The sequence below is a fragment of the Lingula anatina genome, chromosome 1 (genome assembly GCF_051362555.1).
Source record: "Lingula anatina isolate TDL-2025a chromosome 1, LinAna3.0, whole genome shotgun sequence".
Lineage (NCBI taxonomy): Eukaryota > Metazoa > Brachiopoda > Lingulata > Lingulida > Lingulidae > Lingula > Lingula anatina.
Window position 1 is genome coordinate 24,525,397 of NC_141767.1, and position 27,030 is coordinate 24,552,426.

Sequence of the window (27,030 nt, forward strand, 5' to 3'; positions counted from 1 at the left end):
ATACTGCTTTCGATGATGTCGTGGTAGGATAACGAAGTATTATGTCCAGAAAGCATTAGCAATTTAACGAGAAAACCTGCGGGAAAATCGTGCAAGTATAAAGTACATGTGGTGTTAACACCGCTCCTTCATCTCTATCTCTATCCCTACAAATAATCCCTGCAAGCGTCTTACTGCGAGGCTATGCGTGTACACAGCAGTAGGCAGGGATCTTCTTGCCATGTTTATCAAGACAATTGAGGGCCAAAATATATCTGCTCTGTTCTCAGTCTGCTCTCCGGATGATTAGCGATGTCAGTTGTCTTGCAGGTCTGCAGTTTCAGCAGAAGGCCCCGGCGTCAGTTAGAACAATTCAATCCAATCGCGCCCGTATTTTCCTGAACGAAACACTGGAGTGATTTTTGTCGAGCGAGTCTTACCCAGTGCGAATCTTCGTTGCATTGTAGGTCGACGATTGATTAATTATTCAGAGCCATGTTGGTGAATTCATATTGAATAGCCGGCTAGTCGCTTGTATACCGACAGCTTTATTCTCAATCGCAGTGAAAGGAGGAAGATAACGAAAATTGTGCACGATAAAAATATTCTCTGGTAATTGACTTCAGGAAATTCTGTTTGACTTGTGTTGTTCCGAGGATATATTTACATCACAGCGTTCGGGGGAATGATGACGTTTATTCACGAATAACAACGGAAGATTTCCCGTATTGGTAGATTTCAATTTCTCTGGACTGAACGGATCTACTGTTGATGTACCTTCATGCCCGGCCATAGGCTATCTCCCACGCCACAAGTGTCTACAACAGAGATAGATCAGATTTTAAAGGAATATTCACAAATTGTCGCCGAGGAGGTCCAGCCTTTCGTTGACAGAATCTGGCCGGTCTGGCCTTTCCGGGCCTCGCGTAGCAGACGAGTTTTGGGTTCGGCAAACGTGTTGAAAAAGGTGAGATCATTTCAACTATTTTTGAGCATTAACATAACATTAGGGAATCTCCTTTTTGAGCATATTGTTGAGCCTTTGCCTACCAAATTATAACATGACCTTCTTATGTTGATGATTTCTGCAGTTTTCATGTGTTTGCACATAATGAAAATATATGCATATTATTTTAGATTAGTCTGATGCCTCACACAAGACTTGCCTCACACAAGAATTCTTGTCTTTACTATGGCGTTTCAAACTGTCACTCCATTTTCATGATAATTTACTCTACACATTGTCTTTTTACTGTTAATACAAGCCTCAAGTCCATTTACCTATACCATAGATTTTATATACTGCTCTACACAAAAATCAAACCTGCTTCTACACATACTGAGTAAATACATATATGTCAGAGATACATTAGGTTTTACAGAGGATGGCCAATGGAGCCTATCACTCTTAACTAGCTTTATTTTAAAACCATTTATACGTAGTTCAGAAATAGCTCTCATTTTCACAGTAGTGACTCCCATGCATATTAGTTCTAACATGCATGGCTATGGATTTGTCCAAATATTATTTCTCGGCTTCTTTCTATTTATTTTGCTCGTCCACTTATTCACTAAATCATGAGATCTGTCTGCATCGGCTGAATATTAACTTGCATTTGGTTTGAATCAAATCGACCATGTCATGTCAGAGGTTCTTAGTTATTGGTAAGTTTCTTTGATGCAGCCAACCAGAGCGTCTGTTTCTGTGGGAGTAGATAAAAATAATTCGTGCGACACAGTGAGAGACCACGCGAATATATTTTTTTCAAAATAATCAATATCAGACTGTCAAATCCTGAGTTTATGAGTTTAAACCACTGATATCATGGGAATGTTCACTTCGTGTTAAACATTGGAGAAAAAGTCCAGGTTTTAGTTTTAGTTATGGTTCTTTAATTGATATTCATATTTTACTTATGATTGAAAGAGCCGTGATCTAAATGTCTATTAGATGCTTTAAGCAATGAAATTTGCAAAATCGTACATTTTGTTGAAAAACAGAGTTAGAACAGTGCGTAAATAAGAGTTTTCGTGAGTACTCCAGTCCAATTTACCGTTTTCTCACTCCTCACATTTTCTCTGTGACGTTTTTGTGACCTTGTTTTCTGAATACTCCGCCTGTTACGGTCAACATGAACTAGAAACAAATCAGCTAGTAGACCCCAAGTCCGACACAGAATGGCAAAAATCGCTGTCAAGACTTTCAAGCAAAAAAAAAATATATATATATCATGTACTAATTGGGATTTCACAGATAATTCTAATTTTGCACGGATTAAAATTGTCGAAGGGGTTCTTGATGAAGCACTTTACCCCCCCCCCCCCCCCCCGAAAGCATTGAAAGAATTATACAACTTATATCATTTCATACATTTCTCCAGCCCTTGACACTTCACAAGTCTAGATGATTTATCTGAAAATTTGACGTTGAAATGTTTATTTCAAAGCAGGTTTAGAATGGGCATCACATTTAGATGTCAGTTTTCTATTTAAATTACTTCGATAATTAATTGATAATTAAGGTTTGCGAGTCAATTAATTTTCACTTAAGCGTTTGCAACTTGACTGTCAATCAAATTACTCACTAGCGTGTATCTTTTGCTATGATCACCAAAAACCTCAGGGGAATTTCACCTATAAAAACGCTTTTCTATTTATTGTTGCCTCAATTTCTAGGGGTTGCAAGACAAAGCAATACATGCAGCAACTAGACATTCACATGATGCCATATAATAGCTAAACAGCTTTTTAAAACGTCTTGCAAGTTATGTTAATTTTATGTTGCAATTTTTTTCAAGTTGGCATTTTCTGCTAAAAACATGTAGCTCTCACGTATTAGACCCCATTGCTATAGAAACGATCGGTCTACGTAGACCGCTCCAACTTTGCAGAGGCTCTCGGTAAGTGCAAACAATTTTAATTTTTTAAAAACTGAATGACACGCCTCCGCTTGTTTCCAATGTACTCTTATAACCACCAGCTTTTCTGAATTCTATTTCGTAACGCCAGCAGAAGGCGTGGTCATTCAGTTAAGCTGATTGCACTCAGCTAGAGTCCCCGCATAATGGGGTCGATCCACGGAGACCGATGGTGTGTGTGGGAATGTGGCCTTAAACTACACCCAGACCCCATGGATAGTGATTAACCTGTTCATAAGCGTCTTAGCAGGGTAAGTAATATACATGTGGAATCTATACATGTACTTGATTAATCTTGGAACTATCGCAGGGGATGTATGACAATTTGGGGTAAAACTGGTATTCGTTTATGGTGCCTCCTTGGTCTTTTTTTCGTGTAAGTTAAATTTAGTCATTATCTTACAACACAGGTAGTGATAATTTAGAAAGTTAAAACTAGTTCTTTTTTGAAATATACTTCTGGCAATGCAAGATTTTTTTACATAATTTTAATCTTAAAAGATTGCTTCAAGGCTTAAATGAGTTTCTTTGCTGTGCAGGTATTGCTACATGTATATCGATACACTGTCCATATGGAATTGCCAGGAATAATGGATCTGTAATTAACCAGAGCTTCAGGTTTTATTCTCAAGTCACGATTATAACCTTTCAAGGGACCAGCCAACTCGTATAGCTGCATTCGCTTTAATTGTTCTCCACTAATCCCACGCTTTCCATGCACGCTAGAAGAGAGGTGTGGGCTAGCCAATGCAATAGCTAGTTTTCATTTGTACAGCAAAGAACACGAGTTTGAGGTTTTGTGTATAGGCAATGTACTTTTTTCGTAAACAGTGCACATGTACAAAAGAAAGCATGTAATCTTCTCTCCTTAGCTGTTTGAAATAAAGACCACGTTAGTTTCTGCAATTTCCAATGTATTTGACAATGAAAACATAACATTGCACCAGAACCGGGCCAATTTTCTTTAAGATACATTTCTTAGTGTACAACGGTTTTTGATGCAATGAATTGATGTATCCTAATATTAATACGAATATAGTTACATAAAAATAACTTTTCGAATTTTGGTCTTTATATTTGTGTTTAAGCCATATTTCAAAATGATATTATTTTTGAGAAACTACACGAATGTCTAGGAAATCAATATAAGCCGTCACTGCCTGTATCAATTGCAAGACATAAATGTGCAAGTTACGGAAAAAATGTTAGATGAACCAAATGGCGTAATATGAAAACTATACATAATGTCAAAGCTTTTAGAAAGGAAATACTCGTTCTAGTCTGTGAAAAATCCTTGGGTTTTCTGCACAGCCCCATGGTTTCTATTGAGTAGTTATGTTACTCTCAGAATACTTAATAAATCGCAGTATTTAAATGCAGTGTAAGGCGGTTTAAATACAGTGTTTAAGTACTGTATTGATATACACCCAAGACGGCACTGACGTGTGTTTTTAAATGCACTTGACGCTTAAAACCAAAACGTTGTAAAAAAAAAAAAGGTCGTGTCCTTTATTTTAGGTATGGAATGAGGTCCATTTCTCCTATCAGCCAAGGAAAGATTGATCCGTCAATTTAAAATTGTGATGCGCTTTGGTCATTCTACAGCTTGTAGGACACTTTTTCGCCATTCTTGATTTTTGCTCCATAAAATTTGATGCCCCTATTAAGTCAGAGTCAGAATCTACTTGCTATCTATCTTTGGAACCTTTTTATTATATTTCATTTCATATAGTTTACCTCTTCGTAACTGCTAGAGAGGTAAATTATTTTGACTGAAGCAATTTTCCATGTGCAACCCCGTGACAAACAACAGAACCTATATTTTCTTTATCCCTGATGTCTAATTTTTATACCAAGCTGTCCCTATAGAGTGAAAAGTGGCTAACGTGAGTTCATTTTAAAGTTATGTTACAACCTATGACTTAAATGAGCTCATTTTGAAAAATGGGACTGAGGGAAGGAAATCATTCATAGTATGGAATATAAATTGGACGTGAAAATGATTTGTATATTGTTGCCCAGCTGAAGGGTTGTTCTGAACGTATAAGTTATCAAAAGTTATAAGTTATTGGATCAGGTGGTTAGTAAAATGGTCAAATTTTAAATATAGTCAAATTTGAGGTATGTTCAGGAAAATAAACCAATTAAGTTTAATTATTAAAAGAACGTGAGTAAAGAATATGCCTTTTTTTGGTAAATTCCTTCCTCATTCTTTCACCATCCCATGTCATCCTCAAAGTAATTGAATATTTCAAATACGGCCTGGCCAGTCTTCTTGTAGCATGGCTTCACATGCCAAGTGTGTGGCAGCAGGCAGACTTTCAGCGATGGAGGTCTTTCAAGGTCTATAACCTTTCATTTGGTGTTCAGAGGGTGATAGCCAGTCATTTTTGCGGAGGCTGTGGTTCCAGAAATGCCAACCGATTTAAATATACATTACCCAGGTTGTAATTCATTCTGACCACTCTCTGAAGCCCATGATTCCCCAAGCTGTCTAAATGTCATTTGATATGTTTTAATTTTTCGTTACCTACATTGTAGGAATTCATGTATTTGTAAAACATCTTCCTAGAAATACCGATGGGACTGGATGGGTAGAACATTTAGGATATCCAGGAGGATTCAAAAGCTCACTGAGTCTAAATATCCCTAGATTTAACACAATAACATATGGCAAAATATCCTTGTCATATCCAAAAATATGAAATGCTCTTTCAGACGAATTAAAGCAAAGCATCAATTGAAATGAGTTTAAATCACTTTAAGGCTTTGGAAAGGACCCGATTGCAAATGTAGCCTATGTAACCTATATGCATATAGTGAAACTGTGTAATAATACAACATGTTTACATTATTTTATGCATCTATATTAGTGAGTGTTGTATGTAGAAATGTTTGTTTTTCACAATTTATTAGGTGTAGCTTTTCGTTTATTTTTCATAGAAAGATTTTTCTTTTGCTATCTTAGTAGATTTCGTGTGTATTTGTATATTTTTAGTAGAAAGATTTTCCATTTACTATCTTACTAGACTTCATGTGTAAATATTGCATTATTTGTAGAAATGTTTGTCCTTACCCAGTCACTGAATAGCTGCAAGGCTAATGTTTCCTTTCAATTTATACCCGAAATGAAATAAAATAAAATAAAATAAAATAAAATATATTGTATTGTATTGTATTGGATTGGATTGGATTGACGATCCTAGCTAACCTAAAACCTAAAACGTGCTAAAATGGTATAAAGTGTGTTACTGGTGTGTCATCAGAGAATCATTAATATGTTAGTTCGATTGTTAATTTGAATTATTAAGTCATTGGCAAACCCCCTGTTTATATTTTAAGGGTTACTTGAAGAGATCGGTATTCAATAAATTTATTAATTTAAATGTACGCTTGGAGAAAGATTTACTTAATGCTTCCAGAATTGTGTTAGAGGTGCCCTACAATGCAATTAAACTCGTTGACGCTACGAGCTCGAAGATGCCGGTGGCAGCAAATAACGCGTAAAGCTGATTGAGCACCATAAATTGTGCCACGCCGTTAAAAGAATCTTACATAATCTACATTGTTTTTGTCATCATATTTCTACTCACGTTGTCCTTGGCCTACATTTGTTTCATATATATATATATATATATATATATATATATATATATATATATATATAGACAACATTGCCAAGGTAACCAGCATCAGGTGTACATGTATTTCTTACTTCATGCATTAGTACATTAATTGGGGGGAGGGAGGACATTGGGCACGCAACCAATCCCTTGAGATGTACCCTTTCTAACACACCCCTATACTCACCACTTATCTTCCAGAGTTCAGGTATCACCAGTCTTGAGTTGCAGGGTCTTTTTTTTAGATTTTGACGTAAACTTCATGTGACTGCTCATTGTGTTATAAAAAAACTAGTATTCGGTTATCATTGCTTAGTTGCTTTTTAAAACGCAGCAATAAAATGAGACAGAATAAAAAAATCAAGACCAAAACAAACTCATCGATTGATATAAAATGGAAAGATAAAAACGCTATTTAACGATAAAAGTTCATGATTTGAAAACTAAGCTCACAGGGTGTCGTGTGGTAAGGACGCTATCTCATCATTAGAGATGTCAGTTCCTTTGGGATGGTTCGCATTTAGGAAAAATAAAGAAATACACGATTCTTATTAGTCAAAAAAACTAATTGGAGTTGCTCTATTAGGTGAGCAAGTCCACTACCGCGTCTTAGTTATGTGTAGGGTAAACATAATTCGCAATCGGGTTCAGCAGCATGCTTAACATACATTCAATGTCAACCATAATCTCTCTCTCTCTCTCTCTCTCTCTCTCTCACGGAATCATGAAGGTGGTGCTCATTGAGCTTCACCATTCTTTTCGGTTGTAACCGATGCCTTGGTCTGGAAAAAGCTCATGTCTGTCCACTCTTTGATGTTGTCTTCCCATACTTTCCTCTGCCTGCCTCTTCGCCTCTTTACAGACTAAGAATATTGATTTTCTTACAACATTATTAACGCATATAACAGGGATTCAGGATCGGAATTCCAGAAATGCATCAATCATATTGATAGACAGAAGCCGTCCCAAGGCACTTAACCAACGTGATACATTAAAAAATGACATTGGCAGAAAACTAGACATTTTCCTTCGAGATGTCTTTTTTGTCTTTGTGTCCTGCAAGGTCTTTTTAATGGTTTTATTTTGCCAATGCCGCGCGCATTGTATGGGGATGTAGAAGGGGGGAAAGTACGTTTTGTCTAGCTCTTCTTGAAAATAGTGTTTTATTATTATGCATTAAATGCATGGGGGTGTTGGCGTGAAATACACCATGGAATCTAAATCTTCTTTTTGACAATTGTTAAATTTACACATTCAAAACTCTGTACCTTAATTTGTTTTGATGAATATTTTCTTGACATTATTTTATTCCATTCTGTTATTTGTTTTGTTTGGCAAACGAATTTCATCACAGTCTCTCGCCTTTAAGAACCGCCCTTGGCGATCTTCAATCTCCATGTATTGTTTATAACAGTATGAAGTGAAAAAAAGTCTGTTAACATATTACAACTAAGTCATATTATACTGATTTAAAGCAAAACTAGATTAATATCGTATAAAAATTGATTAATAAAAGTAGTCCCTATGCCTCTAAAGCATTTCGAAATTGTTTGACAGTAGATGTTCAAAGGCAACGGCAATAGAAAAATAATCATATAGATTTCTTTCCAGATGAGCGTGCGAGTTCTCTCACCCGGACAGAGACCAGGGGAATGTGTAATGAACAGCACCTACAATAACCCAAGCACCATCTCTAACGACAGTAGTCCCCCGCCGTCTCCAGTCTCCACGGAGAGGGGTTCCAAGTCCTGCTGTTTTTGCTGGTGTTGCTGTTGCAGCTGTTCGTGGTGAGTACAACGGTGCTGAAGTTTTGTCAAATTGTATATGTGTTGTAAATACTAAATACTGCTCATTTATACGGCAAAACCCTGTCTGATTTCGAATCTTTTATTTGTTGAAAATTGGCCTTCGGTCTACCTTAAACACTGTTGTAGAGGAGATTCACAAGCAAATTTGGAAATCAAGCAGTAACCCTAGACCACTTATGATAGCAAACCCTGAAAGAGAACTAGAGATGAAAAAGGATGTACTATATGGCTTCTTCTCTGCAGCATTTAAAGAGGAAACCTCTCTAGAAACGGAAACTTCTCTTTTTACTCTCGTTCACGTGTATATTTTTGACCGAACAAAGGCCTGGTGTAACAAAATATATGCATCAGGTGTTTTGTCATTTGTTTGTCCAGGTAAAATTTCAAAGGTATTAAGACAACTAAAATAATTGAACACCTGATGCAGGGATCAAGGTTTATTTGAAGGGGGTCCGCGGATGCGAAGCCGACATTCCCCTCCCCCCTTATCTCCCAATTTTTCGGTATTTTAGAGGGCGTACGGTGCCATTTGTTACAGTTTAGAACTATGATTCAGCTAGTCAAAATTCTAAATTCAAGAGGGGAACATTGGGTTTTCAGAAATCGAAAGGGGGGGGGGGGGTAGGACCCCCCTGACAGCCCCCTAAATCCGCCCCTGTGGTAGTTTGTTGATGATTTTTTATATAAAAAGGAAATAGAGAACGCATTCACTCTGTCAGTATTTGGACAAACATACAGCGTGATATGAAAGATATTTAGAAACTTGGGGAAATGACGCTTTAGTTAATAAATTGACAAGACAGATAAAAAGCTGATTTATGAATTTGGAATAATTGTGAATAGTCTACGTTTTTGATCAAATTAAAATTGGGGACACTATGTTTTTTTTTTTTTTATTTTCAACAAAAATTCACATCAACATTGATAAACATGTAAAGGAATAACAATCAAACATTTAACACTGTATTAATGCAACAGAGAAGTAAATACACATCTCACCTAAAGCACGAAACATAATTGAATGAGTATACTGTTTTAAAGATATCCCGACTGACGTTCGATGATTGAGTACATATACCATCGTCGTGATTATTACGTTTAATGGATGTGTGCTGTCAATCGTTTTGTATTTAATGTGATGGAAAGCAAGAACCGTTGTAGGCAGATTCGTAACGACAGTTTCTTTGGATGTGACTATAAAATGGCAGCACTATTTTGGGTGTCCGTTCTGTTGGGAAGATGTGGCGAGAAGCAACCATTGTAGTCAAATGGCAACAATACAAAGATGTAATCTTGAATTAGACTGTTCTTCTTGTGGCCTATTTTGAGAGAAATGAAAATATATGGAAATTTAATTAAAACCTCAAAACTATGTAGTTAGGTGCTATTCATTTTGACAGGTATTCACTTTTGCGCACCCGTTTCTAGCGCAGTCATTAAGAGCACGCTTAGCCGTGATGGGTTTGTGTCATCTTATATTTTATAACTGTCGAAAAACATTCAACAGCCACGACGGTATTATTGTGGTCAAAATGTAGGCTATACACCACTATGTTAAGCCGCCTTTCACCAGTGTCGTACAATTTAAAAAGTAAAACGTCTTTTTCCCCAAATTCTATCATATCCCAGGTCACGCTGTATTGCTTAGTTGTCCTTGCTGAGCGGAAATACCAAATACCGGCCTATTAAGCGCGTCCGTAATCTTTTTTTAAGAAACGCCGATTTATGAGGATACCCACACATCACTTATTATTTGGTTATGGGGTGGTAGGATGGTCTTTATTGATTTCTTTTATTAAATAAAATAAAGAAGGTGTTTGTCGTGGTGATGAAAAATTGGAGTAAAAATTAAACAATGCACCAATTCAAAAAACAGTTTCCGAATTTAACGTGTGAGTTTGTGTGTCAGATTCCATATAGCCGGTTTATTATTTATTTTTCACCACAACACCTTTTCCAAATGTATTTGTATATATATTTTTATCATGTAAAGGGTTGAGGGGTATTTCTTCCGTAATTGGCGATATTTCCATTTATAAATATTTTGGTTTGCCATTTCGTGTGTTGGCCAAGTGCATGGCTGTGCAGATACTCTTTTGCTATATCCACACGCCGCAGCAAACATGAGAGAACTTATCTAGCCCCATGCCTGGGTTTGAACTGCAGCAGTTCGAATGTGCTTCCTCTGTTGCCTTTGTCATTGATAGGGTAGCGTCGGGAATGCTCTTTTACTTGATACCATGAATGATAAGTGAAACATCCGTTTCCCTAGTCTGGTTTGCACTTCTTGCAGCCTTCGTAAGAGTCGATGTGAATACCACAAGTAAAGCAAGCGGGCAACCTGGGTATACTTAAGCTTACAAATTTACCATCTTTCCACAGTAAAATACGTTACAACACACAATATAATGATATGAGCCCTCATCTAATGTATTACCCGCATGGACTGTTTGTGGGAGTGTATAATATACCGGCGCTTCCTCATACGATCACCTGAACTCTGTTGCTGCCCTCGATTTCTAACCGTCAGATAACAGCGTAGGCTTCGAAAGTACTTCCGATATTAAAATAGAACCTGTTTTGTGTTCTGCTTTACTGCTGTCTCAGCAGTACCGATCTAAGCTCCGGAAGGACTAAGTGCAAGACACTTGTTAGAAAAACGTAATGTAATTAATCGAAGGGATCCAAACGTCAGACAGGGTCTTTCACTTGCCAGTTTCAGAGAAGAGAGAAAAAGACGAATTTATCTTATTCATTTTCATGACTTCCTTGATCCAGAGTTTAAATTGAATCGACTTATATTGGAGATCCATATTCCTTGTATTCATTGCAAAGCTAATGTGAATATCGACCGACAACTCGCACAGTTAAGTCTGAATCGATTCAGTGCATAGCTTTTCTGAGAAATTTATCAGAGCAGTTTGGCGAAGCGCTGCCGCAGTACGCGGGCTTATGTAGAGGGAATAGCGTATCTAACCATTTGTTTCAAACCGAAGGTGTTGGGTGAATATTGGAAGAAATAACCTACCTAGCTTTGGAAGCGAAGGACAAGGGTTGATTATTTTACCTAGACTTATACGTCAATGCGTCATGGCGACCTGTCGCAGCAGCAAATCACTTGCAAATGTATGCTCCATCTAAAAAAAGAGCGACCTGGAACGTCACACGCCATCTTACGTTGGTGTTTCCGAGGATTGACTGGAATTCAATACTGAACTACCTGCGTGACAATAACTAAACTCCTTTATTCATCATGGTAAAGGATATAGTCGTCGGTTTTTCTAAAAGACGAATGTAGAACAACCTATGACAGTACATTTCCCATATAGATCGGATACATAAGCTTGTGTGTGTGTATATGTGTATATGTATATATAAACTACAGATAAAAACCAGTTTTTTCTGATTCTTCAAAGCCAAACAACGAGAGAAAAAACACAGGATATGTTGTCTTAATGAAGGCACTCTGCATCGTTCGAAAGAGATTTTCAATACGGCAGGACATGCTGAAACAAAAAGTTTTGTCCATCTTCAATAGGTAAGTGATATTTATTAAAACAAAATGGCGTTGGTCCATTTGCTTCGCAGATTCTCAGAATTGGCAGGTGATGCATATATACATGAAGATATAGATCTCGCATTATACGAACTGAATTGAATGGCTGGTTTAAGCAGGTTGTAATTTGGCCAGTTCCACGAATTTGTTCCCTTAGCAATTATATTGATTGGTATTGGTATCTGGCGATCTGTATTAATTATGTTGATAAAGCTCATTGTTCACATAACATGCAACGTGAGACGTCCTTGTGGCCGCCCAGATAGAACTTACTTGTCATTGTGATTTTGGCATACTTGAGTGTATAGGGTGTCTATTCTGACGAGATTATGTGATAATGATGGTATATATATATATATATATATATATATATATATATATATATATATATATATATATATATTCAGATACACACTCTTTAGTGCTTATTTTGAACATTTTAAGAGTTCAAGGCATTAATAAAGTCAATGGCACTTTTGATTGTGCATGTTCAACCTTGCCTAATATGCACAGAGAATAGATCCATATATGTTTGGTTAAAACGAACCCCAAATTTCAACATGAAAGCAAAAAAAAAAAAATCATGCGACCAAATGTGGCCATCATTTTATTGCACTATAGAGGTGTTTGGAAATAAAACGTACATATACGCCAAGTGGCTGCATCATTAATCTTCCTTAATTGCCATCCATAACACATTTTTCCATTACATACAAAAGACCTGTATCCTGTTACCTGTGGTAGAAAAACCTTTTTTGCTTCAAAACAGCGATTTTTTTTTCTTTTTTGCTGCTCGAATCAGGGACAGTACTTAACTGGAACCACATTTAGATTATCAAGGGAAAGGCAATGTCTAAAACGTATGAAAAAATACTTCAGGGCCCGGTGTTAGTTCCATTCACTCTACATTTCGTCAGTCATGTAGCTATATATTACACCTGCATCCATTTGATGAGGTCTAATTGGAAATACTATACAACGAAAGGGGGTTTTCATACGCAGCAGTAATATGTTATTAGTATAGTTATATCACGTCACATGCGGTATTTTGCCCTTTTACCCACTACATGAGAATATATTACTGTCAACATGAGTCGAGCACTCTCCATAAACCACATACAATGTGGCGAGGTACTTTGGTAAATGAAACGCATCAATTAATTCTATAATCTATATTCTGTACAAGTCAAAAGTTAAAGACGGAAAATTCCGAAATACCATTAGTCTTCTCTTCTAGTGAGATTTGATTTGTGATCAACAGATTTGAAATAATTGAATACTCTGTATCAAGAAGTCATCTGGTTATATAAAACCTTTTCAGAATAACATAAACACATGTGAGGACACAGTTGTATGAAAGCAGGATTCCAGTAGGGTTTAATATTGTCGAGTGGCGCGTAGGCTGTATAAGTGTGGAGCAAGTTTTATTAGGTATTGTTATATTTTTATATTAGTATGAACCCGTGGTGTTGCGTGATGTAGCTTATTACTTAGCGTGGGCCGGTAATCATTTCTCGTGACGTTGTTATGAAATTAAATTAGTACTGGGGTGGGCTGTATGATCTTCGTAATCACGGTTTGTGGTCAACATACCAATCCGTGGTCAATGCTAGCCAATAGAACCTTGGTGTATTCTAAGCCACGTATCATGGCAGTGCGCGTTGTATAAACTATACTTGTGTCTGACGCCATAAAGTCATAGTGATTTTGTGTATTGAAAACCCTCGGTGGTGTTTGGTTAGAAAGGATTATAACAATCTTGATGTTGCGTTTGGTGCAACTGTGGTTTTGTTTGGTGGAAAAAAAACATATCGATGGTGTGCTTTACAGCCCTTAGTGTTGTTGTTTCGTATGTTATAGTTCATAGTGGTGTTGCTTCGCATTGTGTCCTTCCCACACTGGTGTTGCTTCGCATTGTGCCCTTCCCACACTGGTGTTGCTTCGCATTGTGCCCTTCACAGCCCAAAGTAGGGTTTTGCCTTTTACAGCTCATAGGGGGGCTGTTTGCTACTGTGTTTCACAATCCTTTATGGTGTCGTTTCAAATCCCGAAGTGGTTTTATTACACAGCACATTCTGACGCTTTGTCTCCCAATAGAGTTGTGTTTCACATTCCACAGTGGTGCTGCAGCTGTATTGAGTGTCAAAATCTTATAGTCGGTTTGGTGTGTCGCACGGCCTACGGTGATTTCTTGTTTTTTACGGCCTTAACAAGCCCCTGTGGGGTAGTAGTGTAGATGACAGTGCTTTTAAGTTCAGTCTATGTAACAGAATTGTGCTGTTTTAAGAACAGGTCGGCCTTTTGACGCCGATGGTATGGTGCTCTATTGTGTTCAAAGCAAAGATACAGTCTGTGGTCTATAGACCAATTTAATGATGTGAGGCGTCAAGACCGTAGTGATAACAAAAACACTGACACAAACTAGAAACTCGAATTGCTAAAAACAACTTTTATTGATCGAAGGCTGTCAATGAAAACAACAATCACGGATATGAATTGGTTATTTCAGTGCTGGTGTTGAATGAATCGCGATGAATTAACATCACCATGGAGAAATGTGTGGCTTTAAGTGTTACATTGGCAAGAGTTCCCCAGTTAGGATCAGACCTAGAGTTCAGTGCTGTAGGAGTCAAGAGATTTACAACAGGTGCGCATCGTTCACCATTAGGTTCATAATCAATCAGAAGAAACGATCAGCTATATATATTTTGTCCATTGAGGTAGCACACCACTTGCAATATATACAGCTTTGTAGTACAACAATGCTCTATCCTGCTCAAAGACAATAATTGCATAAACGTGTAATTTGGTTACAGCAAAATGAGAATCGCATCTTTGCCTGCCAAATGAACATCGCACCCAAGTCGTGTTGCAAGTTTGAACGTAGCCGTCTCTATCGAAAAAAAAAAGAAGAAATATCGAAAGGCAGTTTAATTTCATGTGCCGTAGGCATTCTTAATTGAATGACAACGTAATTAACCTCTCCAGAAGTTTGCTCGGTTTCAGTTTGCTGTATCTCAATGGATTATCAGCATTAACTTTCGCCATAAGTTTACCTTGGCCCAGCGTTGCTATACATCTTCACACAAATCAAACAGACAATCTAGACCACATCTTAACCAGTCGGAACCACCATGAGATAGATGAGGGGGAACATAGGTAATTCACACTAAAAACCAATGGTAATAGATACATTCATGCCCACATAAATGCTAGCGCCGAACGATGATTAGAAACACACATTTCTAGGTGCATCATATGCAGCGTGCGTGTACTCTTAATGCAACTGTGGTTCAAAGGGGAATACTTCGTTTGTTTTCTTTAGTCAGCAATGGGTAGGAGTTAATGAGTATGGGACAGCGCACCTCTTTTAACGCTCCTTTGAGATATACCGTTGTTTTGTCCTGGGAGCGTATGTTCAGCGCACTAACGAGTTGCCCCTATCCGATTATGTCTGCTGCATGGGCTCTACGCCCGGAGTTTCACTGACCTCTGAAAACTCACCTCCGTATTATCAACATGCCTCTGCCTTTTCCAGTATCATCTGAACCTGAGGGTGGATAACTGAAAACCCACAGGATAAACATCCAGGCGCCAACGATTTTAGTACCAAAAATAAACATGAATGATGAAGTTCAAATGTACCAGCATAAATAATGTATTCAAGGAGGAAATGTTATGAAACTGTAGACGGAGATAATATCCATTTCCAGGTAGTTTAAACACATAACGACAACAGCATCAAAAATGACTTTTATAACCTTTTCTCTTTACATCTGTACAAATTACACAGAGTAATATGAGCCGTCAGCCTAGATACCGTTATTCAGCGTTAATGATAATGTTTCACCAGGTGTTATGCAGTACGCATTTATTAAAAGATACGAAAGTCGGTAACCGCGTATCCGACGCCTTGGGAGCCACCATTGATTGGTGAATATAAGAACATAAGCACTTTTGGAAACATGTTACTCAGCCTGTGTAACGCATGTGGAAATTACTATTTGACTCTGATATGAAACGTGGGTGATGTTGCATGCCTACAATTATGAGGTCATGCAAGTATACATTGAAACAACACGAATGGATTTATTGAAACAGGAAATATAGCAATAGATTGAATATACAGTATATTGTATCTTGGGTATCATTGTATGGTTATAAACCAAACCAACGATTAAGAAGACATTGAGTATCAAATAATATTAGCGATACAAAACATAGCCTTGCCATTTGTACATGAAAAGGTGAAGCTTCAAAAGTTAACTTATAGAATAGAATTATAATGTATACATTTTCAAAGCTGCTTAAAAGAAAAACGCGTGTTTGTGTTTCTCAGATAGCGTATTTAGGTTCATAATACCATAAAGTCGCTTATAGAAAATGTTATAATTGTTTGTCAACTGAAGTTTCTTTGAGCGGTGCAAAGAAATCGATCTCTTTAAACCAATATCTTTGCACATGGCATTGCTTCAACATTATCTGTGGTAGCTTCGTTTTAAACACAGAGTTTGACGTATCTCATGTGTGTTTTCAAATACCACCATATTTCTACTGCTAGAACAATTCATGGCCACGTACACTAAGCCATCATTATATACCAATTCCCGTTAATGTATAGTATTCACACATCTATAGAGTCGTGACATTCAAACTAGTCCATATATATATAGTATATACTAAGTTTTTGCATGCAGGAAAGGACAAGCAGTGTCATTAACCGATTTACACGGAGGCAGAGATCGATACTTTTGTTTCTTATCGCTGTGACGACACACAGCTGGGCTGATGGCATTTTATATACCTTTCCTTTATCGATTTCACATGGCCGCATTGCCTTCAGCATGATATGTGGCTGCTCTGTTGATCATCAAATCAAGGACAAGCGTGTCTTGATACTATGTCCTTTCTTTTCAGTCTTACTGTGAGAAACAGTGAAGAGAGCAGGACCCAGGGAAGGGAGCACAGACTAGGCAGTATAAATGAATCAGACGAACCGTAAGTAGGCCTATACTTGGCTAACACCTACATTTTCTTCTTGTTCTTCTCATAATAATGAGAAGAAGAGTAAGAATAATCATGTCTGAAATAAGGAATTATTGTACAAAAACCATGACTAATATTCTCTTTCTTTGTTTAACTCTGTAGGTCCTACTAGTACTATTAAACAAAATGTTATATGGCGAGTAACGGAAGTAAATAGCCATGGTTTGCGTATCTAGGACTATTTGTGTATATTTCTTCTTAATGCAATGCGAGTATGCAACATTTAATATGATTGCTTTTGGATGAACATTTATGTGCCTGTTAACATTTTAAAAGATTTCATTAGTACGACATAGAGAGCGCTTGAAAATGATCTGTTTTACATGTTTGTCAGTATTTAATCCAAAGTTTGGAACAAATTATGCAGTATATGAAGACTTCACATCATAAGAAGGTTTGCCAGATGACCTCTTTTTATTTTTTTCCGAAAAAAGAGCATGAAAAATATAAATTTGTTACCCCGTGATATTTAAGACACACTTTTCTAATATCCCAAGAGAAGATATCGTATGTCAAGGAAATGAGGAGTAAACCCTCATAACCAGCTTCTGAAATTATCAGTGTTTATTAGTAATACACTGTAGCTAAATATATTGACAAAGATATGAGTTTACGAGACGTAAATTATCAAGTCCTATTTCTGAAGCTCACGAGGAGAAGAAACGTCTAAAGGTAGGATATGGACATTACTAGGCTCACCTGTCCTCTACTTGCATTCTAAATTGTGCAGTTTGTTAAATTCCAGAAAATGTTCGTCTGGACCTATTACTTTGTATTTTATATAAAGATTTCTTTTTCTCCATCCAAAACTATTGTAGGTAATTTTAACATCTTTGCCAATAATTGGATGGAGAAAATTAACCTTTCATATAGAGTCCAATTTCATATTAAGCCCCGTAACAAGTCCTAACAAGGCCATTTTAGGACTAATTCCAGGAAGTAGGCGGCTTGAATGCAATTAACGTTTTAGTTCTCTCTATCAAATTGTTCATTAATCTGTTCATTATGCTGACAGTTGAATGAAGGGCTAACGAATTTGGTGGGTTTAAATAAAAAGTCCACTCTTTAGAGTGCATTTTAAAACTGTTTTATTTAATCCAATTACTATCAGATTTCATTGCTGTTCTACATTCCTTTGCCCAATCAACAACAGATACACTGACAAATTGATTGCACAGATTTTTCCCTTTCATGAGATAAAATGTGAAATCATATCAGTATGACTGGATGGAATGTATAGGACAGTACGAAAATTGTTTCTGTCTCGCTTCTGCCCTTGTTTTAGTAGCCGGGTCTAGTAGTGTTACGTAAGCAAACCATGTTCTCGACAGCACGTACGGCAAATACAGTGGATTCCGTTGACAAGTTTATCCACTAAGCTTTGAGCTTATCAAATATAATGCGGCTAATGCCCTTTGGGAGTTAGAATATGCAATGCTTTCCGTATAAACTATGGCCTTTGTTCTGGATGTAGTCACTTGACATTTCTGACTTTTCCGTTGTCTTTATGAGAGCTTGTTGTTACAGCAAGTCTTGAAACCTTGATAAAAATGCAAATCACACACGTAATCATCCCTTCTGTGGAACATGTGATTAAGCATCTATACAGTCGCCTTTCGGCAAATAAACTACTCTACCCAAATGTTACGTCCCCTCAGCTACAACGTCAATGCGAATATTTAACCAAGAGCGTGTGGGCGGATGTACTATAGAAACGTCTCATCAGGCACCAGTCTGCAAGTCCAATCTTTCCCAAAGGGGCGTTGAATTCCATTTTTAAAGACAATCCATGTTAGTTTTGAATACCGTTGAATGTTCATTGGTATCAGATAATAATCCAGGTAAACCTCAATTGACCTACTATAGTTACGATTGACGCATATATTGCAGTTAATAGGCTCGTTTCAGCTGATCAATTTTACCACCTTAGTGTCATTTAAGTTGGAACCAGATACGGACAATCGGAACAGTTTCATACGTTATAATAGACATGTGTGATTGCCTGTTTAGTGTGCGGGAGTTTATTTTAACTGATTAAATATAAACCCATTCAATTCATATTCGATAATGTTGGCCTGTGTCTCAACTCTACTTGTACCTTTAACAACGGTGGCACCATTAGTTATTCCAGCGATATTCTATAGATACAGCGTACCATGAGGTACTATTATGCTACTGGCAATGTATTTCACCTAGGGCAATGTGATTAGAAAATTTAAATACTGTTTTTACAAAAACAAAAAAAGCTTAAATCATGAGGAAGTCCGAAGGTAACCATATTGTTGTACGAGACTCACAGGGCTGTGTCCTACATACGAGGTGGACAGGTACATTAGGTGGACAGTTACCAATATACCATGAAGCATACATCCTAGTTGTGAACCAGTAAACATAAAAATGTTATACATAGACTTTAAATCAATTGTAAACAACCTTTTAAAGATATTGGGACTTTGGTGCCTACTTAAAATTGCGTTGGGCACCAGATTGTGCTATAGTTTTAGTGTTGTTTTTATAATGAAAAAATAATTTGCCATTCCCCGCAAACAGATATTTATGTGAATTGTTATGGTTAACAATTGCATATTTAAGTAATGTTCTTCATCTGTTTGCCTTGGTAGCTTTTATCCATTCATCAACATTTGTTCCACGTCATTCCGTTCCGATGAGGGTTAAAAAAACATACATATAAACAAAAATTATATTGCTTATAAGGCCTGATGCATATATGTATATGTATGCATCCAATCCACTTATTGAATAACGTTTTTTTTTTCTGAAGTGAGCCATTCTGCATTGCTACTTTAAAAGTGTCAAGGATTTCAATATTGTGAGAACGCGAACAGGATTAGCTGTCGGAAAGGACAGGTTGGAATTACAACCAATACGTAACTCGGTTACAGACCATGTGCTTTTTGTATGTTACCATGTTGAAAGCTTATTATTTTTCCCCGGAAGACCTTGCGGCAGTGTCACTTAAGTTGGCAATGCATTTGATCTAATTTATAGCTGGCATCGCTTAGACGATTAGTAGACAACGCATCAGGGTACTTGTTCGTTAGCATTTGATTTCACATGGAATGCATTTTATTTCTCTTATATTATGATAAAATAAATTACCTACATTTCGTTCAGTTCATTTATTTCATGCATATGATTCTGTTAACAGTTCTATTGCAGATTCTTTTAATATATGCCCTCCACTTTCTATTTTCCAGCTATTTAAATGAATCATAATAATGATCAGTAAGATTTCAATATGTGTTCACTTTAAATTCCAGACCAACGTTAGAAGAAATTCGGTCCTGGAACGACTCATTCGACAAACTAATGAAAAGTCAAGGTAGGAGTATAGCAATCTGACCAGCATATAGCAATCTGACCACTCGAGGAAGTTGTCCGCTGAAACAATGTTTAATGCGCATCTGTTTGTACAGTTTTCCATGAAGCCACTATTTACACGTTTCGATGGTTAATAATACATGAAAATATGTTAGCCATAGATGTATTTCTTAATGTCCAGTTGCACGATTCTGGCAAATGATGTAATTATAGCATGTTTGGGGATGGAATTTGTTTGGAGGCTTTTCTAGTCGCCAGATCAACCATAGGCTCAATCCTTCAAGCAATACAGAAAGTAAAATAAAGCGTTATCTTAAATTGGTGTTAAAATATGTATCATTTGTTTGAGCCGAAAATATACATTGGTCTCCAAAGGTTACATGTCTATTTTGGGACAATATTTATGGAAAAAGTTCTGATGAAAATATCAAGACATGCTGTTGTTCTTGATTTTTAATAATCACTGAAGGTCTCATAATTTCACAAGTGGTTAAAAATTTAAGCTTGTTATTATTCCCTTCCCTATTTATAGAATGTTTTCAGGCGGAATCACACAAAACTGACAATTTAGCTTGTTAAAATATACAATTTGTCTACAGAGAGAATTAGCTGGTTTTGCTAATGATTTGCAGGGGCAATTACAAGCTTTTTCTACGTCATACGGAAAACATACAATCACATACCCGTGTATCCAATTGCAACGAACTATATGCACTACTCTCTAATTAACTTATTTATTTGATAGAAGCGCGTAATTTTCGAAAGGGCAGTCTAACCTTCTCTCTGGGATGAATTTTTGTGTAAGCTAAGAATGATATCTACCCCTGGTATCAAATAAACAATTGAGCATAAAAGACATGTTAAAAATTGGTATTTATAGAAAATGAGTTCCATTATCCACCTCAAATTGACCAATGCCGTGCCATTATATAAGTATACCAAATAAATGGCATTCTCTTGGTAGTGGGCACGCAACATTGATAGAGCCAAGGATGTAATGGTTACAAAAGAAACATCACTCGTAAAACTCAACGGACAAAATGCGTGTCACGGAATATAATATCAGCAAAGAAAATCTAAATCCGAGGAATGACGACAAAATGTTTGTCACGAAATAGAATAACCAAAGAAATTTTTAACCCGTCGAATGCCAGAAAATCATAACTAACATCTCTCCGTGATTACCATACGGTTTTGTTGAACACGTGATTGAATTTTTTTGTAAAAGTGATTTCACTGCTTGTTTAATTTTCTCACCGCTGCCATGCGTGAATAAAACCTTCAAAATAGCCATAATTTCCTAATTCTTTTTTTCGACTCAAGAGAATTATAATGGAACAGCAAATAAATCAAGATTAGCTTTAGCGGAGTTGGGTTATTCTCATTGTATGTGGCTTTAGTCTTTTAACGGAAGTAGAATGAGCATTGGAGCTAATATATTAACTAAAGGGATAAAATATTTATACGAGTTATGCCTTTGTCATTGATTCCACAATGCACTCTGTTTCCTTGGTAACAAGAGATGGTATGGAATTGCAAATCTATTGATTTTATGTCCGTCTGGAAACAATGCAGTACGAAACCCCTTTTTTCCATTTTATGAAGCAGTTGATAATTTTATATTCGTAATTGTTAAGGATGAATAAGATTCTGGATTTTATGGAGACATTTGAGTTTCAAAGAGGCACTTTTCATGATGATATTGTGACTATCTTATAATGGTTTAAAAGCATTTTGCTAAAGCTGAGCGAAGGTCAGAGAGTACACGCACCTCTCATGGCGGATAGCTGGCATATAATTTCAAACTGTTTTGCTGTTGTCGTTATTTCAAATCTTCAACATAAAAATTATTATATTTTCATAACATTTTGACGTGTGCCTAAGCTGATTATTTTGTACATGTAGACATTATATCAAGTGACCTGACGAAATGACATTTTACAAAATAGAATTGAACAAAACCCAGGTAGTTTTACAGATGACAGTAAGCCCAAAGCATTTTATTTCTCAAAACTAATTCTTTATCCAAAAGCAATTAAGCCTTTTCAATGAGCCTTTTCAACCAAAAATCTTCATTTACAAGGTAATAGCAAAACGTCTGAATTAGATTAATATTTTACACTGAACTATTATATGTCAAATATAATAAAAGTGGAAATGATGCGTGCGTATTTTTGATCTAGTTCTAAGCTAGGCAATACACCAAGCTTTCAGGCCTGATATGTGCCTGCTTTGTCATTCCCAAGACTTCGTGTGAGCAGACTCATTAAAGCGAGTTTTGATTCAAGCTAACCGCGCCAAACACAACTATGTCATCAGTCAGCCAAACGGTCTTTTAATTGCATCCGTTGCCCGTTTAAGGGGACACGAAAATTGGGTGGTTAAATGAGCATTTGTGATTGGTGCCGCTGGTCAGACCCCAAAAAAGGTGCCATAATGGATAAAGTTTTTGCAACTGTGTGATCGTTTGTATATCTATTTATTCATTCATTTATTAGTTCTGTGTCCAGGGAATATAAAATAGTACTTACTTAAATGTATGCATATCGTTTGCTTGCAAAAGGACTTTAAAGATGCATTTGAAGTCAATTTTCTTGTCACAAAAGCTAACCAGATGCCAACATATAGTTTCAAATAGTTTAATACCATTTGATATGGTTTTATATTAATTGACATTAGAACAGATATTTTGTGTTTACTTTCTGTGCTGTATATAGCCAGGGCAGATAAGTAGGTCAGATAAGTAGGTCACATGACGACCTAAATTTGAAGAAAGTCTAGTTTAAAGCTCTTTTATGGCTGATGGAGTGATTTATTCGGTTCATCCCTTGGTGTGTCGACTTTATTTGAGTCGTATAAGAAACAAGTAGAATTGGTTTATGCGTTAATCCACGCTTGTTTCAAATGTATCTTTAAGTAACTTTTATCGCGTTTCTTTTTCGTCTTTCCCTACTCTTCTCTTTCAAAACAATGATTCCAACATAGCCTGAATGTCTACAGGGTTGAATTCCGGAAAGGAATTGTTTTAATCATATACTAATTTACCTACCTGAGTCCCAAGTCGAACTGTGGGTGTTATTTGTAGTAGCCTTTAAGTTGCAGTGACACAATTTAATCTTTTGCAGCAGGAAGAAGAGTATTCAGGGAATTCCTTAGATCAGAATACAGTGAAGAAAACATGCTATTTTACTTGGCTTGTGAAGATTTAAAGAAGGAATCTAATCCTGAACTTATAGAAGAAAAAGCAAGATTAATATATGAAGATTATATTTCCATATTATCGCCCAAAGAGGTAAGTATTTCACGTAGTTTTTACTGATATCAGTGTAGATCGAGTTCAAGAATAATATCACAAAAACAAAACTGCGTCTAACAGACCGACCAGGGTTCCGTAACTCGAAAGCATCGTGAATTGCGACCGAGCGCAAGCGTCTCTATTCCATAACTCGGGATTTACGCACCCCATATAATAGCCTCGAAATAAAAGGTGATATCGCTATTCGCAGTTCGCGATGCTTTCGAGTTACGGAGCCCAGACCTTGTAACCCACACGTAGACTGGGACCTCGAGTATATAAAAAGTCAACTCTTCATAGTAATCGGGTGTAATCAACTTCGGGATTTCATGTTATCTGCACAGGTTCAAGTAAACTATGGCGAGTGGGGGATTTTTTAGTATCTAAAAATTGGAAGACACGCAGGCCAGGTTATATGTTTGTTAATCGGTGCAAAGAAGACCAACAATTCAGTCGCCTTCGGCGGGCAATGCCCCCGTATCTAGAGCACTCCAAATATTGAAAACTATAACAACCTGTTTTTTTTTTCGCTTGCGCTCGATGAAGTGGTATCCTATCATCATTACGGCTGTACGCATTTTCTAGACTTTGGTAATCATCCAAGCACTCGCCACTCAATCACTCTCACATGACTTATAAGGTTTCAGGAAGTTCCATTTTTCTGATGCTGCCAACCAAAGTGTTCTATCAGTTTCACTCAAAATAATAGACAAGCACGACAAAGAATTTACAATATGTATTTTTTAGGTAAAAACGATTCCCGTGCATTTTAAGTATAAAAGTTTAATTTCCACATGTCGCATGAATTGAACATAGTGAACTTAATAACGGACTTCCCTTTGAACGTGTTAATTTGTATCTCAATGCCTTCATATTGGCAGTATGCTGCGTGGGTTTTAATAAATAGAAAACAATAACACATGCCAGATATCGTTATATTACGCGTCATCTATACATGTAGATGTGATGCCATTTCATTCTCTGACTTTTTTTACCATTTTCTGTGACACTTTCATATAAACATTTCAGGTCAGCTTGGATGCAAGGGTTCGAGAAATAGTCAATAGAAACATGGTGGACCCTACTCCTAACACATTTGACGAAGCACAGCTTCAGATATACACACTGATGCACCGGGACTCTTATCCTCGATTTCTAAGTTCACAAATATACAAGCGGCTCTTACAACAGACACAGTCGTAGTGCAATTATATCGTAAGGTATATTTTCTAGTGTGTTTGGGTTGTTTGCGCCCAAATGCAGGTCTTTTTCTCTGGTCATTGCCACCACCCTGTGCGCTTCGTCTATGACGGGTCTACAAGTATTCAAGGCGGTGGACATTGTGACCTCAAAGCCCAAGGAACCACTTGTCTGAATGACGCCTGTTCCATGAACAAAAGAGGATTCATAAAGCACGACCTAGGGCTGGAAACGCAGACAAACGAAATTAGGATGTCCAATATATGGAAGAAAACTCAATTTTTCTTGTTTCTTTTTTTCTGGACACAGACTTACGTTTCTACTTGAAGTTGTGAACGTGATTCTCGCATCAATACTCAACATTCTGCTAGGCATGAAGGAAAGCGGAACTCTGTTTAGTAGTTTATATGTATAATGATACTATATGCATTCCTTTTCTCAAGCCCCACTTCTCCTGTCTGGTTGAAAGTTCGCCAAGGGGGGTGGGTGGTTCTCATCCAAGAATACACGGAAGTCGGAACAAAGCCCCTATATATTATTGTTTAGTAGGCCTATCTAGCATCTCGCATACCATACAGTATATACCACCAAACGTTTAAAACTTCGACAAAAGCGCACACATTGCTGTTGAGATGTAGCGTTAATATGTTAATATTTTTTGTAGTGAACAATAGCACTCTGTAATTAACAAGTTTCAAGGGAAAAAATCACAAGAGAAAGTATTCTGGTATTTTGTATTATCGTGGAAAAAACTGGTTCGATGGCGCCGCTGCTGATTAGCACAAAAGCCACCTGTCCTTTCTTATGCCACTCAGTTTTCGATAACTTTCGTCATCACATCGTACAAAAATGGAGCACATAATCACCACGTTGTTGTTCAGACAGAATATTTACCTCATTAGCATTTTCTATTTCATAAACTTTTAAATGTTATACAGTTTACTTCATGCGAAACTCCGCCATTTTCTTTCTTCTTTGTTGAGTCCGCACTTCACCGCAGGAACTTGCAATATACTGTTACCAAAAACAATACGTGTGCAATTTTATTCCGTTAGGGTTATGAAAGTACAGTTTGGTTACACGCAAGGTTAATCCCATCAATACCATAAGGAAATATAGAGCAAGTGGTATATTCTGAACAAAACCTTTACTCGATTCATAAACGAGTGGGATGGATATCGACCGGCGTGCGTGCAAGAGGGAGACATTAAACGACAACAGTACAATTGAACATTGGAGGTTTGCTTAACCGAACAGCCGTAGGGAATGGCTTTACCTGTAGTTAAAGGATAAAATCTTTGTTGTCTTACTTAGTCGATATCGCAGATTAATTTGAGCATGGTACCTAAGTAAGACAAAAAACGAGAGAAAAGGCCATTGTGTATTCTTCACCGCTATTTGCCAAAGGATTTGATAGTCATTGAAGAATCTCTTCATAGTTTATTTTGATACAAGATCAAACAACCCACTAAAACCTAGTATTACGTCTATAATTTAGATGTTCTGTTTCTGTTTTTATTTAAAGATTTTAAGAATGGTTTTATTTTTATTCATATGAGGTTTAAATATTATCCATTGCACTAAATAAGGAGAAACGACGCGAGTATCAAAACAGAATTTATTTCATTTTGAGATTATTAAAAAAACTACTATCAAATCACTTTAGATACTAGCATGCCAATTATAAACCCTCCTCTTATTGCAACGCATACCGTTAGGTCATCCCAGTCGCATGGCAGGTTGAATAGTTCAACTTCTACAGACTGCATTTGCAGGGCCGTGTTAGCATATACAGAGCAATATATCTCTCAGCGGGCGTCGATTCCTCCATATTTTTCCACACACAGCGAGATTTAACATGATATAAGTAGCGCTTTCAGTTCTGATATCCAACCAGTATCGAAGGGAATATATGGAGGAATGGTGTCATTTCCTTAAACATGTTGGTTTGAGGTGTGTGATTAGCCAAGTATAGACGTCACTTTTACATTTCTTTACATGTTTCAGTGTTGATTATTTTAGAATATTTATTTCTTATTTAACATTATTCACATCAGATGTAAAAGAACAACGTATTCGCATCTGATGGTGATGTTTTAATTTATTACTGCGACGATGTTATTCATTATGTGAAATAAAAAAAAATCTAGTGTATAACTTTCCATTGGGGTTACGTTGTTTGTTTGTTTGTTTGTTTGTATGTATATATGTTTTTACATACATATTGTGTTTGTTAGAGTCACACTTTACCAGCAGTTGCGCT

General features: G+C 36.8%; 1 protein-coding gene across 3 annotated transcripts; it reads left to right on the plus strand.

Moving 5' to 3' along the window:
* Positions 1–26,929, plus strand: LOC106182083 (regulator of G protein signaling 17). Of its 3 annotated transcripts, none has more exons than XM_087010429.1 (6): positions 1–946; positions 8,132–8,307; positions 16,802–16,882; positions 20,212–20,273; positions 23,401–23,564; positions 24,597–26,929. In XM_087010429.1, the coding sequence occupies exons 1-6, from the start codon at positions 761–763 to the stop codon at positions 24,768–24,770; spliced, it is 843 nt and encodes a 280-aa protein (XP_086866555.1). In that variant the 5' UTR covers positions 1–760; the 3' UTR covers positions 24,771–26,929. The 3 variants fall into 3 exon arrangements, with proteins under 3 accessions (XP_086866555.1, XP_086866551.1, XP_013422182.1); XM_087010425.1 differs by having other exon boundaries at positions 2–946; positions 23,398–23,564; XM_013566728.2 differs by lacking the exons at positions 1–946; positions 8,132–8,307 and adding an exon at positions 10,850–11,866 and having other exon boundaries at positions 23,398–23,564.
* Positions 26,930–27,030: the final 101 nt, after the last annotated feature.